The 14,205-nt window shown below is 38.9% G+C and overlaps 1 protein-coding gene across 11 annotated transcripts in view; it reads left to right on the top strand.

Annotated features, from left to right (window-relative positions):
• IQGAP2 (IQ motif containing GTPase activating protein 2) overlaps positions 1 to 14,205 on the top strand; it is a 127,720-nt gene that overhangs the window by 60,918 nt on the left and 52,597 nt on the right. For all 11 annotated transcript variants that reach the window (XM_027882856.1, XM_027882821.1, XM_027882816.1 and 8 more), the window contains 5 exons: positions 4,822 to 4,978; positions 6,240 to 6,317; positions 8,085 to 8,161; positions 13,195 to 13,262; positions 13,611 to 13,724. In XM_027882856.1, the coding sequence (XP_027738657.1) occupies positions 4,822 to 4,978; positions 6,240 to 6,317; positions 8,085 to 8,161; positions 13,195 to 13,262; positions 13,611 to 13,724 (494 nt within the window). The remainder of the gene's footprint in view (positions 1 to 4,821; positions 4,979 to 6,239; positions 6,318 to 8,084; positions 8,162 to 13,194; positions 13,263 to 13,610; positions 13,725 to 14,205) is intronic.

Raw genomic sequence — 14,205 nt, 5'->3', positions numbered from 1 at the left:
AAAGAGACAACAGTGGGGTCATCTGCTCCTATCTCCCTGTTCAAGCAGGGTCATCCCAGAGCGCATGGCATAGGTTGCATCCAGATGGTTCTTGAATGTTCTCCAGTGATGGAGACTCCACACCCTCTCTGGGCAATCTGTTCCAGTGCTTGGTCAAATGCGGAAACTAGATCTCTTGGTGAGCAACATGCTCTTGACTGTTCTTGGGTCTGGTGTTGAAGTCATCACTTTTATCTTCCCAGAAATTCACTGCTGAACAGCTCTGCTTCAGAATGTCAGGAGTTAAAACAGCGTTGAGCAAAGCAAAAGGAATTGTACCTCAGTACTTACCCCTGACAGACTACCCGGTACAATGTATTAGAATTAAAGTTTTGGAGATAAATTTCCATTGATCAGATCTAGATTTGGTGGTTTTTTTTGTCTAAGGGAAATCTTTTGTTTCTGTGCTGGCCAATACTGCAGTATTATGAAAATAAAAGGAGGCTGTACTTATGCACACTGGTGTATGACCCCAAGAATCTATCTATAGGAGAATAACTGTGTGTGCATGTTTGATCCACATGATAAGACTAAAACTGACATAGGAAGCTCTACAGACTGTTCAAATGATAGCTAATTTTTAATGGTGCTACCCAGAACTTCAGTGATACACCATATGCTTTAGTCTACTTCCTGAAACTGACTTTAGACTCTCCATCTTGGAGTGGGGTTTGCATTTAGCTTTGAGTGACCAAATGAACAATCATGTTCACCACTGTATCAGTTTTTTATGGCATCCCTCTTTCACTAAGTTACAGTTATTAAAAGCACAGTATCAGTTACGGTATTGCTGTAGAAAAAGAAATGGCAGAAATGCATGTGTATACTTAAAAGCTATAATAGTAATTCCACAAGCCTCATACTGCCATCTAAGATTGACTTATAGACCCTTCATTTGTTATGGCAATGGTATTAACTACTGTTTTTGGGCAATAGTTTCTGCAACAGACTTAAATATGATGCTGATGCTGCAGTTCTGTGTGCTCAGGAAAACAGTGGGTAAGCCAAAAGTAATGCTGCTTCTTTAGCCCTGAAGATAAATAAATTGCTCCGAAGGTATCTATAAATCCTTCCTGTCACATGGATGTTCTCTGTTTCACTTAAAGAAACGAAAGTACAAAGATTTCTAGTTTTCTCAGCCCAGTCTCCTCCTGCTGACAGCACCATGTCATATAATAACCTTCATGAACTTGGCAACTGTGTCTTAAAAAGCAGAATCTCACAAGGTTGGAAGTAATGCTTCTTTCTGTTTAAAATCAGAAGTGCCTTTTAACTGAATCAGGTAAAGGAAATAAAATTTCTGTAATTGCAAGAAGCCTTGTCGAGAAAAGTGCAACAGATGGGTTGGTTGACAGGAAGCTCAACATGACCTGGTAGCAGGCTCTTGCAGCCCAGAAAGGCAGTGGTGTCCTGGGCTGCATTAAAAGCAGAGTGGCCAGCAGGTTGAGGGAGGTGACTCTGCTCCTCTGTTCTGCTCTGGTGTAGCCCCATCGGGAATACTGCATCCAGCTCTGGGGTCCCCAGCATATGAAAGGTGTGACTTGCTCTGGCAGGCCCCAGAGGAGGGCCACAAAAATTATCAGAGGATTGGAACACCTGTATTGTGAGAACAGGCTGAGAAAATTGGGGTTGTTCAACCTGGAGAAGAGGAGGCTCTGGGAGAACTTACAGCACCTTTCAGTACCTACAGGGAGCCTAGGAGAGAGCTGGAGAAGAACATTTTAAGAAGATATGCAGTGACAGGACAAAGAGTAATGGTAGAGAAAGGGTAGATTTACATTAGATATTAGGAGAAAATTTTGTACTGTGAGCATGGTGAAGGGCTGGAACAGCATGTCCAGAGAAGTTGTGGGTGTCCCATTCCTGGGAGTGTTCAAGGCCAGGCTGGACGAGGCCTTGAGCAACCTGGTTTAGTGGAAGGTGTCCCTGCCCGTGGCAGGGCAGGTGTGGAACTAGGTGTTTTATAAGGTACCTTCCAATCCAAATCAATCTCTTATTCTATGATGTCTCAATAAACTCTAGGAGAGAGTAACAGAGTTGAGCAGCTGTTTGCATAACTAAGTTACAAGGTTGGTTGTATATTAGCAGGATTTAGTTCAAATCCTGAGGGTTTTTCCTTCCTCAGATTAAATATGTGCAAGACAGAGTAAATCCTTTCACAGTAGATCTTGTTGTAGCTAAGTTCTGCAACTTCTAGGCATTGGTAAAACGTCTTATACATAGCTCTCTTCTCAGTCTTGCATACTGATTACCAAATGCATTAAGTTACAGTTGCCCTATTGCAGATCCTTGACTTTCTAGAATAGATACAACCTACAGATTTTTTGCTATAAATGGAAAGAAACTCTGCATCTTTCAGGTCTGTTCTACTTCTCTCTATTTTCCCCCTATTTTTTCACTGATATTCTCTTTCTAAAAAGAGACTTGTTTCCTTGTAGGTTTATCTGGACTTGTTTTGACGACTGTATTCTACCATTTTTTTCTTCTTTCTGCTTTCTCTGCATCCTCCTACTGTTTCCTGTTTGTTTCTCAGGGTACTGCATTTACCCACTAGACAGGGTAGCCTCCCTATGCAGAATGGATGATTCCAGATTCATCTTGAAGGCTCATCACTTTGCTGTGAAAAATCCACAATGAATTTAATGGTGTTGAGTTACAGGAGGTTTGAAAAGCTGAGGAGCAGCTTTCAGTTTGGATCAGCATCTCATTTAAAGCTTAGGGAATTACTCAATTTTATAGATAAATAGCAAATTTTTGTACTGTAAAGAAGAATGGAGAGGGACATGGGTGTATCCTCAAAACTAGTTCTAGTATAATGCTTTCTTTTTGCCCAAGACTGAAGATGTCAAAAAAAATCTTTTCATAAAAAAACTGAGAATTTGAAGTGCAAAGAATCCATTCTAAGGTAAAAAATGCTGCTTTGGGTACACAATTCATATCACTGGAGATGGCCCATTGAAACACCCATCAGCTTCAACTCGCGGGAATGCTGCCTATGGCTCAGCAAGTTCCTTCTGCTTATCTGTACAACTCTTTTTCCAGAAGACGCATTCTAGGAAATAAATTCTTTAGGAAAAGATAACTGGATTAGGTGAAAAACACATTTGCCTGGAATACGTTTTCTTTGTTTATTCTTCCTCGTCTTCTTTTCTGGAGAAGACAAATGTTGTGACACTTTGACTTCGCGTGTACCTCTATTTAGTCTATAAAATAGTAGTAAGGATGACTTTTGGGACCCTTAGCATGGACCCATAACACATGAACATGCAACACAAGATGGAGTCTGGAAGCTTGTCTGGAATTTGATTCTCCTCACTGAAGCAGCTTTTATACTGCAAAATATAGTTCTTCTAATGATACTTGCTCCATGCAGTTTTATGTGATGTTGTCTCAGATTTATGGGTGTTGGTTTCCTCAAGAGCTATTTGGGTAGTCTGTGCTTCAGTGAAACAACTTTCACATGTCCTGTAACAAATCCAAAAGTGTAATGAAGTAGGACATTTGTCTAGAGTTTTAATGTGAAACCAAATGTTGTCGTGAGCTTTTTCCAGAGCAAAAGCTGGCTTGTTTTCAACTTGGATCCAAGTTTTCTGGTTTCTGAAGTCACTCCTTTGGAGTTGATGTTAGACTAGTAATGCTGCCTCACTTACAGTGACACTGCCTTAGTGACAGTAAGCAAAGAGAACTAGTGTCTTTAACATTGTTCTTGCCCTTCAACTTTCTTCTTGTGTTGATATTAATGTTCTAGCAGCATCAGAGATTAAGTAAAAAAAAAAAAAACAAACCAAAAAACAAAAAACTGGGAAGAACTAAGCAGATTTTAAGGTCTTGTAATGTGATGCATCTGCTAGAAGAAGTAAGAGTAATATCACAGGACCAAACACTTAGACCACCAATGTAAGAAACTTCTGGTCTAGTGATTAGGACACTAATCACTTTCAGGAATGCCTTGGAAGCAATTTCTTTAGGCTATTAAACATAAGTATATTGGATAATATTTTTTCATGTCCATTCTTTGCCTTCTGAACTGCTTATGCATTTGATTAATTACTCTTTTCCATCTAGTCCCACGTCTATCACATCTTAAATCTCAAATGCATGTTTAGTTTACCACCTTGGAGGATTTAGTCACTGTTACTAACAAGAAGCCATGTTTCAGCCAACTTACTGCCAGGCAGAGCTCAAATGCATGAACTACCTTGGGCTTTTCAACAAAAAGCCTTCCTCCAGCACCGTCACTGTGTTTCATGGGTGACAATGGAGAGCTTCCTTGTGTTGCAGGAGAATGATAATCTGCTGGACTGCTCTATACTTGAGATGGGCATTGCTGCAACCTTGTGTTGCAGAGCACATTGGAACCAGCCTCACTCAGCCCATTGCTGGCCTTGATGTTCATGAGGTTTAGCATTGGCATAGCTATCAGAGTTTTTAAAATGTAAACATCAATAATATTCAGCATACCATGCTTTCTTCTAGTTTTCACCTTAGATTACTGTCTTCAAAAGTGTAGTGCTGCTCAGATGATTTGAATTGGACCCCTTAGGTGTGTATACTTCAAAGCATGCTGTTTGATTCATGATAGGTCATGATCGTATACTGCAGATATGATTTTCTAGTCGTTTTGATCTCCATGTGAATAAATATCAGAATTTTCCCCTTAGCCCTTGCCCTTTTCTACTATGATTACATTGTAGCAGTGACATCAAAAGTACAATGGTTGTGGGCAAAAGATGTCACTTATTTTAAAACCCAAATAACAATGTTTCTCAAATGTCTTCCTAGATGGATGGAAGTCTGCCTGGATGAAGAGCTGCCCCCAACTACAGAACTGGAAGAAGGCTTAAGAAATGGTGTTTACCTTGCCAAGCTTGCAAAATTCTTTGCACCTAATGTGGTGTCAGACAAAAAGATCTATGATGTGGAACAGGCACGCTATAAGGTAATAACCTTCTCAGTTCTTTCACTGACAAGACAAAACCAGAAAATTTTTGTCTTCCAACTGTAAAACATTACCAAGCATGATTGGTTAACTTTCTGTATCTCTCTTGTAAGACTTTGGAGACTAGGTGGAAGACTCACAGCAGTAAGAAGCCAGAATGCTAAGTTAGAGATGTTTTACCCTTAGAAAAACTATGCTGGTGTCACTTCAAGTTTTTAAGGCTGAATGAATTACACTTCTGGCTCCAGGAAGAACATGAGCCTTCCCATTTATAAAGTCATTTCTCATTAGGAGTAGGAGTCAAAAGCAATTTGATAAATATTCCAAACTTTTCTCTTCTTAAATGGGAGGATATTTGACATCCACTTCATTAGATCTGTGTGTTTATTTTATCAGCTTTAACACTGAAAAGCAGAAAACAAGCTACCAGTAACCGAGCTTAGCTTGTTACCTGTACAAGCCATTTGTTATCTCCAAGATCCTTGATAATATAGAAATATCTACATTCATACACAGCAGTTCCACTATAGAATGAATTTTCTCAGCATATAGAGTGGGCAGAAAAAATTGGAAGTGGGCATTTTAAAGGTATAATAACTGGTTCTTGAGAGCTGAGAAATTATCTAGGTTTCATATGGTTAAGAGAAGCATGGTTAAAATTCTGGGTACATTTTAATGCATCTCTTGAAAATATCCAAAACTTGAATTTAGGTTTCTTTTCTTGCTTTACCATAAAAAACCCCCATTAATTAAAAAAAATAAAATATATATATACTCTCCCACTTTACTTTTATGCTGCTTGAATAGGCTGTAGGGAGAGTCAGGTATTCACATAGAATTGAAGATTGAATAAGACCATGTTATCTGTTCTCCTTCACAACAGTGCCTGATCAGTGTTACCACTTCTGTATTTTGGTTCCTGGTATTCAACATCCAACCTGCACTCCTGAGGCTCAGAGAACTACTGAAGGACTGTACAAATTTCCCCTTCAATCCCAGTCCACCCTAATGGGTACAAATCTCTCTTACATAAAATGAAAGAATGAGCTGGACTCAGCATGAGACTGTTGATATGTTAGGATGCTTCATTAGAAGGATTGAGGCTGTTACACTTTGGTCTCCAGGTTCAAACAAGGCTAAATTCCTTGAATTTAGCTTCTAAAACTGAGAAACAACAGGAGGATCAATAACTAGAATTTTTTTATGTGATTTTTAATTTTTCTAATGTGACTTTTGTAATCTTCTTCTGTCTTTCCAATAGAGATCTGGTCTTCATTTTCGGCACACTGACAACACTGTGCAGTGGTTAAGAGCAATGGAGTCCATTGGTCTGCCTAAGGTAAGCCTTCAGATTTTAGGAACGAAAGTAGCTCAAGTCACTGGCTATTAAGATCCCTTTTCTTCTGCTTGAGCAAAAACAGTTCCTTACTGTAGGTCTACAGGGAAGAGGTAATTCAGAAAACAACTCTGAAAAGAAGGTAATGTGGAAAACAGTGGGAGTGTCAGTTCTGTATTGTTGCTGCCAGTGTATGTGGGCTGAGGCTGCTGTGGATGAACACTGTGGGTGGAAATGCTCAGGGTGCTTCCCCTGCGTGAAGACAAATGGGACACTAGCAGTGTTTTAACTAAATCTTATTTGTCGTGCAGTCTCTGTGGGGGCCTGAAAAGGAATGTGGTTTAAAACAGAAAACTTAAATATTTGCTTCCTTTAGGTTACCTCCTCGCATTGTGTCTCTTGCTGCCTCTTCCTCCTTATGTACGTCCCAGTTTCTCTACCTCTGCCCTGTTTCCAGACTGCTCTTGCACCCTCCAGTGCACCTGCGTGACTATGCTGCCGCTCTCCTTCCACCAACTGCTTTCTTGGGTCACCTCTTATATTTATCTTCCTCCTTGTGGGTCTTCACTTGTCATCTCCCCCCTCTGCTGCTGTTTCTGGGCACCAGTGAGTCTATTTTGGAAGAAAATCCTTTAAGGAAGGGCTGTGCGGAAAGATCTATGCTGCTTGTTTGGACATTTTGGCACCCACGCGCAGCCTGAGGTGAGCACTTCATCGCCCAGGCTTCCCAGCAGCTGGCCCAGGGTGCCTGAGTGATGGGAGCCGCGGTGCTGCCTGATGCACTGTGGTCAGGTGCAGCAGAGGTGGAGCTGCTGGAAGGGCTACAAGGGCTAGTGGCCAGCCACTGTAGGAAAGTTCAGTGCAGGTGCCCATAAGCAGAAAAGGGCACCCATGGCTGCCATCAAAAATGCCATAGAGACTGGAAGGGTCCTGCCTTTCCCAGGTGAGGGTTTTCTCCCTTTGTTTAGGCCTTGTGTCCTAGCTGATTTCCACCCTGCCATCCCTCCTCTGACAGATTATGTTTCTCTTGCAGAGGATGGTCATGGCCAACAGCTTTCCCAATTCTCCCTCACAAAGCTGTTTTGAGCAAAAGAGGGCACTGTGCTCCTGTCTTATTCAGTCTTGCCCTATTAACCATGGGACAGTGCAGCCCCATGTGCTTGGCCTGAATTGGAACCATACTGTCAACTCTCACGGTTAACTAAGTCTTTTATTATGTTTTTGTGGAGAAACAGTGTTTAGTGACTGGGACCAAGGCCAGGAACAAATTAGTGGTAGAACCAGAACTGGAACTTTTGATGTGACTTCTTGGCTAAATTCTTGGCTTAATATTCCTCTCTGTAAATATTTTTGTAAATGATCCATTCATAAAGTTTGGGGTGCTGGCAATTAGAATTACACACTTTTAAACCATGCTTGATAAGTTTGGTTTTCAGTGAGGCTTTGCAACTTGTAACTGCATTCCAGATTTTGGGTGTCTATAGGAAGACAAACGCTACTGAGCTTATGCCAAAAAAAAATTTTTTTCTAAAAATCTTGTTGAAATGCTGACTGCTTATCTTTCTTCCCCCCGCCCCCAAGTAGCTTTTATGCTTTATTAAGTTCTTCCTTATGAAACTACTGATAAAGTTAACATCAGAAGAGACTTGATTTATAACTGTATAGAAGTAACAGCTGAAATTCTCTAAGTTTAAGGTATGGCTAAGAAGAGTAAACTCTTCTGCTCAGTAACAAGTCTTCTTCTTTAACTGTATGCTCTTTGCTTTTTAGATCTTTTATCCAGAGACCACAGATGTCTACGATAGGAAAAACATCCCTAGGATGATATACTGCATTCATGCTCTAAGGTAACTGGTGATGGGAATAAAAGTTATAGTAGCTGCCAAAGCTGAGAGTGTAAGTCTGGAAATGGCTTTAGGGTAACCAGTGTGTCAAAATCTGTCAGAATTTACAAGTTCATTAATTTTAAGTTGGAGACAAAACTTTGTCAGGACTATTGGCCAAATTATTTTCAAAATAGAAATTAAGGACTACTGAATTTAGCATAGATACTGCTTTCTCACTAGTACACCTCTTCACAAAGTACACATAGATTTTCAAAACATACTGCAATAGAAATCAAATAAATGAACAGAAACTTAGCAAAATATTAGTATAACCATGGTGCAGATACCCCGAGCAGAGTGAAAATGATGATGAACTGGCGTCTTTCTGTCCCAAAAGTAAAGCAAACATTTACCATATTCTGAGGTAATTCACATAAAAATTAACATTCTCCAAGATGTCAAAATTTGGAGTACCTTGATATTGAAAGTAAAATCAGGGAGGCTTTGACCATAGCACTGAAAATAGAGCTTAAAAATTTCTAATGTCCTGCCTTAATTTTCTTGATGTTTAGTACAAAAACATTTGCCCTGTGCTGTTCCTAGTGTGGAGGACAGCAGTGTTGGCAGACAGCTCCACCCTCCTGTGGCTCTCCTAGTTTATTTCCTGCATGTGGAGGTCTTCTCTTTCATTAATTTTTTGCAACTACGCTTCTAGAGAACATAATTAGGTTACACCCCAAACTCTTCTCTATGTTTCTAACAATGTTCAAAGGCACATCGTCTGCTCCAGGGCCATTAGTCAGAAGCTATACAATACATGCTTTATTAAAACCTTTTTTAGGGCTAATCCTTGAAACTATGTGACCCCTCTACTACTCTGGGATGTGCATGCACTGTCAATAAATAGGACGTGTCACTAAAGTTCATTAATTTCCTTTACATGCTAGGTGTTCACAGTTGACAGCCCCATATTTTTTTGTCATCTTTGTCAAGTGTTGCCCCTTGAAGTTATTATACCTGGTGTAATGCTAACAGGGCAGGACTAATTGAGAGTGGTTCTTGCCTATAACTTATTAGGGCAGTCTGTTTTGACAGCGAGTGCCTTGTGTAAGCTTGATGTGATTTCCTAAAGAGGATGCCCAGGGCTTTAGCGTTAACCACCTCAGGGCTGACATGGTGGGCTGCATGTCTCCCCAGTCGTGTTATGGGTCAGCTCCAGCTTTTTGCAGGAGGTAGAATAACATATTTAGTTTTTCCAATATTTGCTACCTCATATATGGAGGAAATTATCAATTGTGGATTTGAATATTACATAAACAACAACCCCATCAATACCTTCTTAATACCTGCCTTATCTTTGAAATGGCAATACCTCTTTTATCTTGAACTGAGTTTTATATGGGTTGACCTTTGGTAGAAGTTTTTGTTTCTCCATCTTGACATATCCCAGGATTTATGCCAGTATCAGAATAAGTCTGTGTTCTCTCAGCTTTCACTTCCAACTTTGTCTTGTAACATTACTTTTCCTTGCTGTATATCAACACAAAACTCTAACTCTGTACTTTTTCTTTTTATTTATTTTAGTTGTTATTAATTTAGAAAAGGATTTTATATCAAATGTGTCATGCCACATTGAATAGGCCTGCAATACCTTCACTTATGATGCTTTCCCACAAGATTGTATGTGTCTGTCATATGCATGTGTCTGCATATGATAAAAGATGTAATAGTAGAAGAAACAATGATTCTGTTTGACTTATTTCCATAATAAGACTTCACTAAAATCCTTTAAATCAAACTCCAACGTCAGTATTGAATGGTGCACAGACTACATTGAAAGCTCTCTGGGAAACAGCAGAATTAAGGACAGGGCACTTTGCTTGGCCAGCACTGTTCTTAGTTGGGTTGGCATTAGAGGAATGCTGAGCTGTAGGAGTCTAGTTCTGTTCCCCTTCTGCTGATGTTTAAAGTACTAATCTGCTGGTGTTTGTGCTCCCAGCTCTATGCCATGTACGCTATCTGCTCTACTTTCTGGGTTTGTCACAGCACCCTCTCCAGGGAATCAGTACATGGTTTGCTGACTCTTGTTTGAAAGGTTCATGTCCCCATGTTTCTCAGAGTCCTGCACCCCATCACTGAGAACCAGTAACTGCAAGCAGGGTTTTCACCTTTGCACTGGTAGCATAGATACGCATGACCACTATATAAAGAATCACCATTGGGTTTAAATGCTAAATTCTGATGCATCTTGCAGCACATGCTGAATTTTCAAAGGCTCATGATTTGGAAATATGGAGCACTTTCTCAGACAGGTGAGGGGTTTTTCTCCTTTGTGTTCTTTCTTAGTTGCTATGAAGCTATTACTCTGAAGCAACATTTCCAACAAAACTATGTAAATTTAAACCAGGGTATTTCCTTCTCTCATTCTTGAAAATCCTGAAGCCATTTTTAGTTCAGATTTTCCCTACCTGAATTCTTTTATGTGCAGTCAGTGTGCATAACTTAAGTGTTTAAAATTGATAAACCCATTTATAACTGCCCCTTTAAGAGGCATGAAATAGCCTTAACTGTAGGTAACAGGAGCAAAAAGTTCCATCCAAAAAGTGTATTTGACATCTGAAATATTAGCATTTTGCAGGGAAAGTCATCAGTAATTTGGTGTTTTGATAATCTTTGAGCTGTTAGAGGGCCAGAAGGTAGACAATTACACTAAGCATGATGGTTTAAATATATGTTTAGCATATGCTCTGTTTCAAGTCTGAAATAAAGAGCATTGCACTTACAGCATGTGGGACAGCTTGTACTGTCTATGCATTGCTCTGACCAGGAAGGAGTAACCTAGCAAACAGTTTCTAGACTCCTGTTGAATATAATTACCTGTTGCTTTTCTTTTGCTGAAACATTAATCCTGAAAACCTGACTTGAAAAATGTAAAGGAGTAGGTTTCATTTCTTGCACCATTTTTTCTTGGGAAAGCTGATTCAGATTTGTTCTGGGACTAAATGCAGTTAAGAACAACTTTGTTTAAATAAAGATGCTAACAGTGATTCTTGTTCATAAATAGCATTGCTTAGAGACATTTTTTCCTGAAAAAATCAGTTTTCAAATTATCTTTCCAAGCAGATCATTGCTATGTCCTAGACAAACTGTCCCTCTGAAGCTGGACAACTTCAAAACATTGTTTTCCTAGGAAAGAATAGGATAACAAGCATGATTTAAAAGAAGCAGCACACTATTTTCAGATCTGTTTTTTACAGCATGTTATATGTGAGCTAAGCATAAAACAAGACCCAGAAATCTCTGACTAATATGAGTTCCAGTTATTTGTGGGTGATGCTTTGTACTAGAGGGAGTTTCACTTGGGGACTGCTCTTTACCCTTTGTTTCTCCCTTGTTTCTGATGCCTCATATCCACCTTTCTTAACCACAAGGTCTCCTGCTTTTGATTCTGTGGTTCCCTGAGATTTGACTTACACTATAAAAGCATTAAGCAAGCTGTTTCAACTGAAATTATACCTCAAACTAGAGTAGAAGTGCCTCTGTGTTCCCTGCAAGACTCTAAGCACATTTTAAGCACCATCTGGTGGTTAATAAGTTCACCCAAAACGAAGGATCATAGGAAGTATTACACATGGCTCAATATGCTCCTGGAAGTGCTGAACAGCAAAAAAAAAAAAAAAATTCCCTAATGTTCATATAACACCTTTCCTCTATCTTTTTATTGGGGTGACACAAAAAAAGAGTCAGCATAGCCCTGTGATGCTGCTTCAGCCAGCATTGTGTCACTGTTTCAAACTTAGATCAAAATCTCTTACTACTGAGAAAGACTGGAAGGCAGATCAGGGGAACAGAGGAACCTGGCTCATTACTCTAGTCATGGAAGGTTTTCTCTCACAATAGCTAACTTGCATTTTAGACAACCTAGAAAGGTGACAATGGCAGCAGCAATGATTTGGAGTGGCTGCAGAAGAGTTTCAACCTACCTGAGATCTGTTGTTGTGTTCATCCAGATTGTGACAGAGCAGAGGATTAGCTATGGTAGCGTGAAAAATAAATGCTGATTCTGTGTGCTTTGAAATAAACACAGCATCTACAAATACTTGGTTTGAAATCTCATCCTAAAATTTGGTAATAGCAAAAAATCCTCTACAACAAAACAGAACTGTGCCCTTCTAGAAACCAAAACCCTAAGCCACAGTATACATTTGCAACGAATAAAGTTGGGGTTAATTAAAAGAAAGGTGGAAAACAATCCATTAGGAGAAAGTCTTGTTTTTAATGTCTATTATTTTTTATCCCTTTTTGATAAACTCACTTGTTTATTGAATTTCAGTGACAAATTATAGAAACATCAAGCTTTTGTAGATAAATACAAGCCTTGTGATTAGAAGATACTAAGAAAATATATATGTATTCAGCTATTTTTTTCAGATAGAACCGTAGAGCTCTAGGAATAATGACTATATTTTTCAGGCTATATTGAAACAAAAATGTTGGTTTTTGGATAGCACTTTAAATTATGTTTTCCTTATTTTCAATAATTTAAATAGCTAACCACACAAATATATTTGAGATGGTCTTGGATGGATTTACAGGTCCTTCTTTTTCTATGCTTAGTAAGAAGGGTGTCAGGGATTTATGTGTCTTTGACTATTCATTACAGGGATGTAATAGTGCAAGTCAAAACAGCACATAGGTCCAAAGCTATAAGGTGTACTAAAGTGTATTTACATCTTGATTTTTTTCACAATACTAGCTTTTGCATTTCTTTGATTATCTCTCACTAAGGTTTTCTACTTGCTTACGCAACCCCTGTGATCTGAGATACACTGACAGTGCCTCTGTCTTAGAGATGCTGCTTGGAAACAGGAAAGATTTCTCCTTCTGTAAGACTTAAAAATACAGCATAAAGAAAACTGTAGATAATTTATTCTGTATTGGCTTATGAAAGTCAAGGTTTAAATGACAAGTTTCATAGAAGTGCTTTTCTCTTGTACAGAAAAGCAAGCACCCTGACCACCTGCACTTTAAATTATTATTTTTCTTCTTTGCAGTTTATATCTCTTCAAACTTGGATTAGCTCCACAGATCCAGGACCTTCTGGGAAAAGTAGACTTCACAGGTAAAAAACTGCTTTTCTAATCATCCATTAGATGTTGGTTTTACCCTGTAAATCTGCTAACATTGTACATATTTTCTATTATTGTCTTTCTCCTCTGACAACATTGCTCCAAACATACCCTAATTAAACAGGTGGGAGGCTGCTATTTTTACTGAATGTCATTCTCTGAAGGACTGAAGGGAGTGAGTTTGCAGGGAATACTTGTCATATCTTAAATTCCTTCAAAATGGGGAGGAAAACTGATTAGAAGCTCTGGCCAAACACCAATGTTTGTAGGTACGGTGATGTATAATAAAACTCTTAAGCTTTTGTTCTGATAATACTTCTTTTTTTTGTGTGTGTAAATAGAGGAAGAAATCAGCAACATGCGAAAGGAGCTAGAGAAGTATGGTATACAGATGCCATCTTTTAGTAAAATTGGTGGGATTCTGGCCAGTGAATTATCAGTGGATGAAGCTGCATGTAAGTGTGGATCTTGTTGTGTTCTCTATTGCATACTTGACAGAATGCTATCAAAATAATTCACCTAGTTTACCACTTAATAACTAGAAAGAAAAGCAAGCAGGTTTTCACTGGCAATCACATTGCTTCACTCTTGCAAGACCTCTTCCAATTTTTCAGTCTGTATTTTTTAGTATCTCCACTGAACCATAGAACATGCACCAGAAGCAAAGATTTGTTAGAACAATTTGGATGGGTTTAATGTTTTTGTAGCCAGTGTTCCTCTACAATAATGAACTCGGGACTGTGCATATGGATTGACCTCTGCACCATATGGATACAATGTACAATGGGCCATGAGAACATAGTCTTCTCTGTACCTCCTTTTTTTTTTTTTTTTTTTTTTTTTTTTTTTTTTTTTTTTTTTTTTTTTTTTTTTTTTTTTTTTTTTTTTTTTTTTTCGCGTGTGGTGAGGAGGTTGGGTGGGAGAGCCTGCCTCTTT

This window comes from Empidonax traillii, unplaced genomic scaffold (assembly GCF_003031625.1).
Source record: "Empidonax traillii isolate 1590-97213 ecotype Southwest subspecies unplaced genomic scaffold, ASM303162v1 scaffold8:size5222938, whole genome shotgun sequence".
NCBI classification, from domain to species: Eukaryota; Metazoa; Chordata; class Aves; order Passeriformes; family Tyrannidae; genus Empidonax; species Empidonax traillii.
The sequence above is the reverse complement of the archived record's forward strand: the minus strand, read 5'-3'. Positions and strand labels throughout refer to the sequence as shown.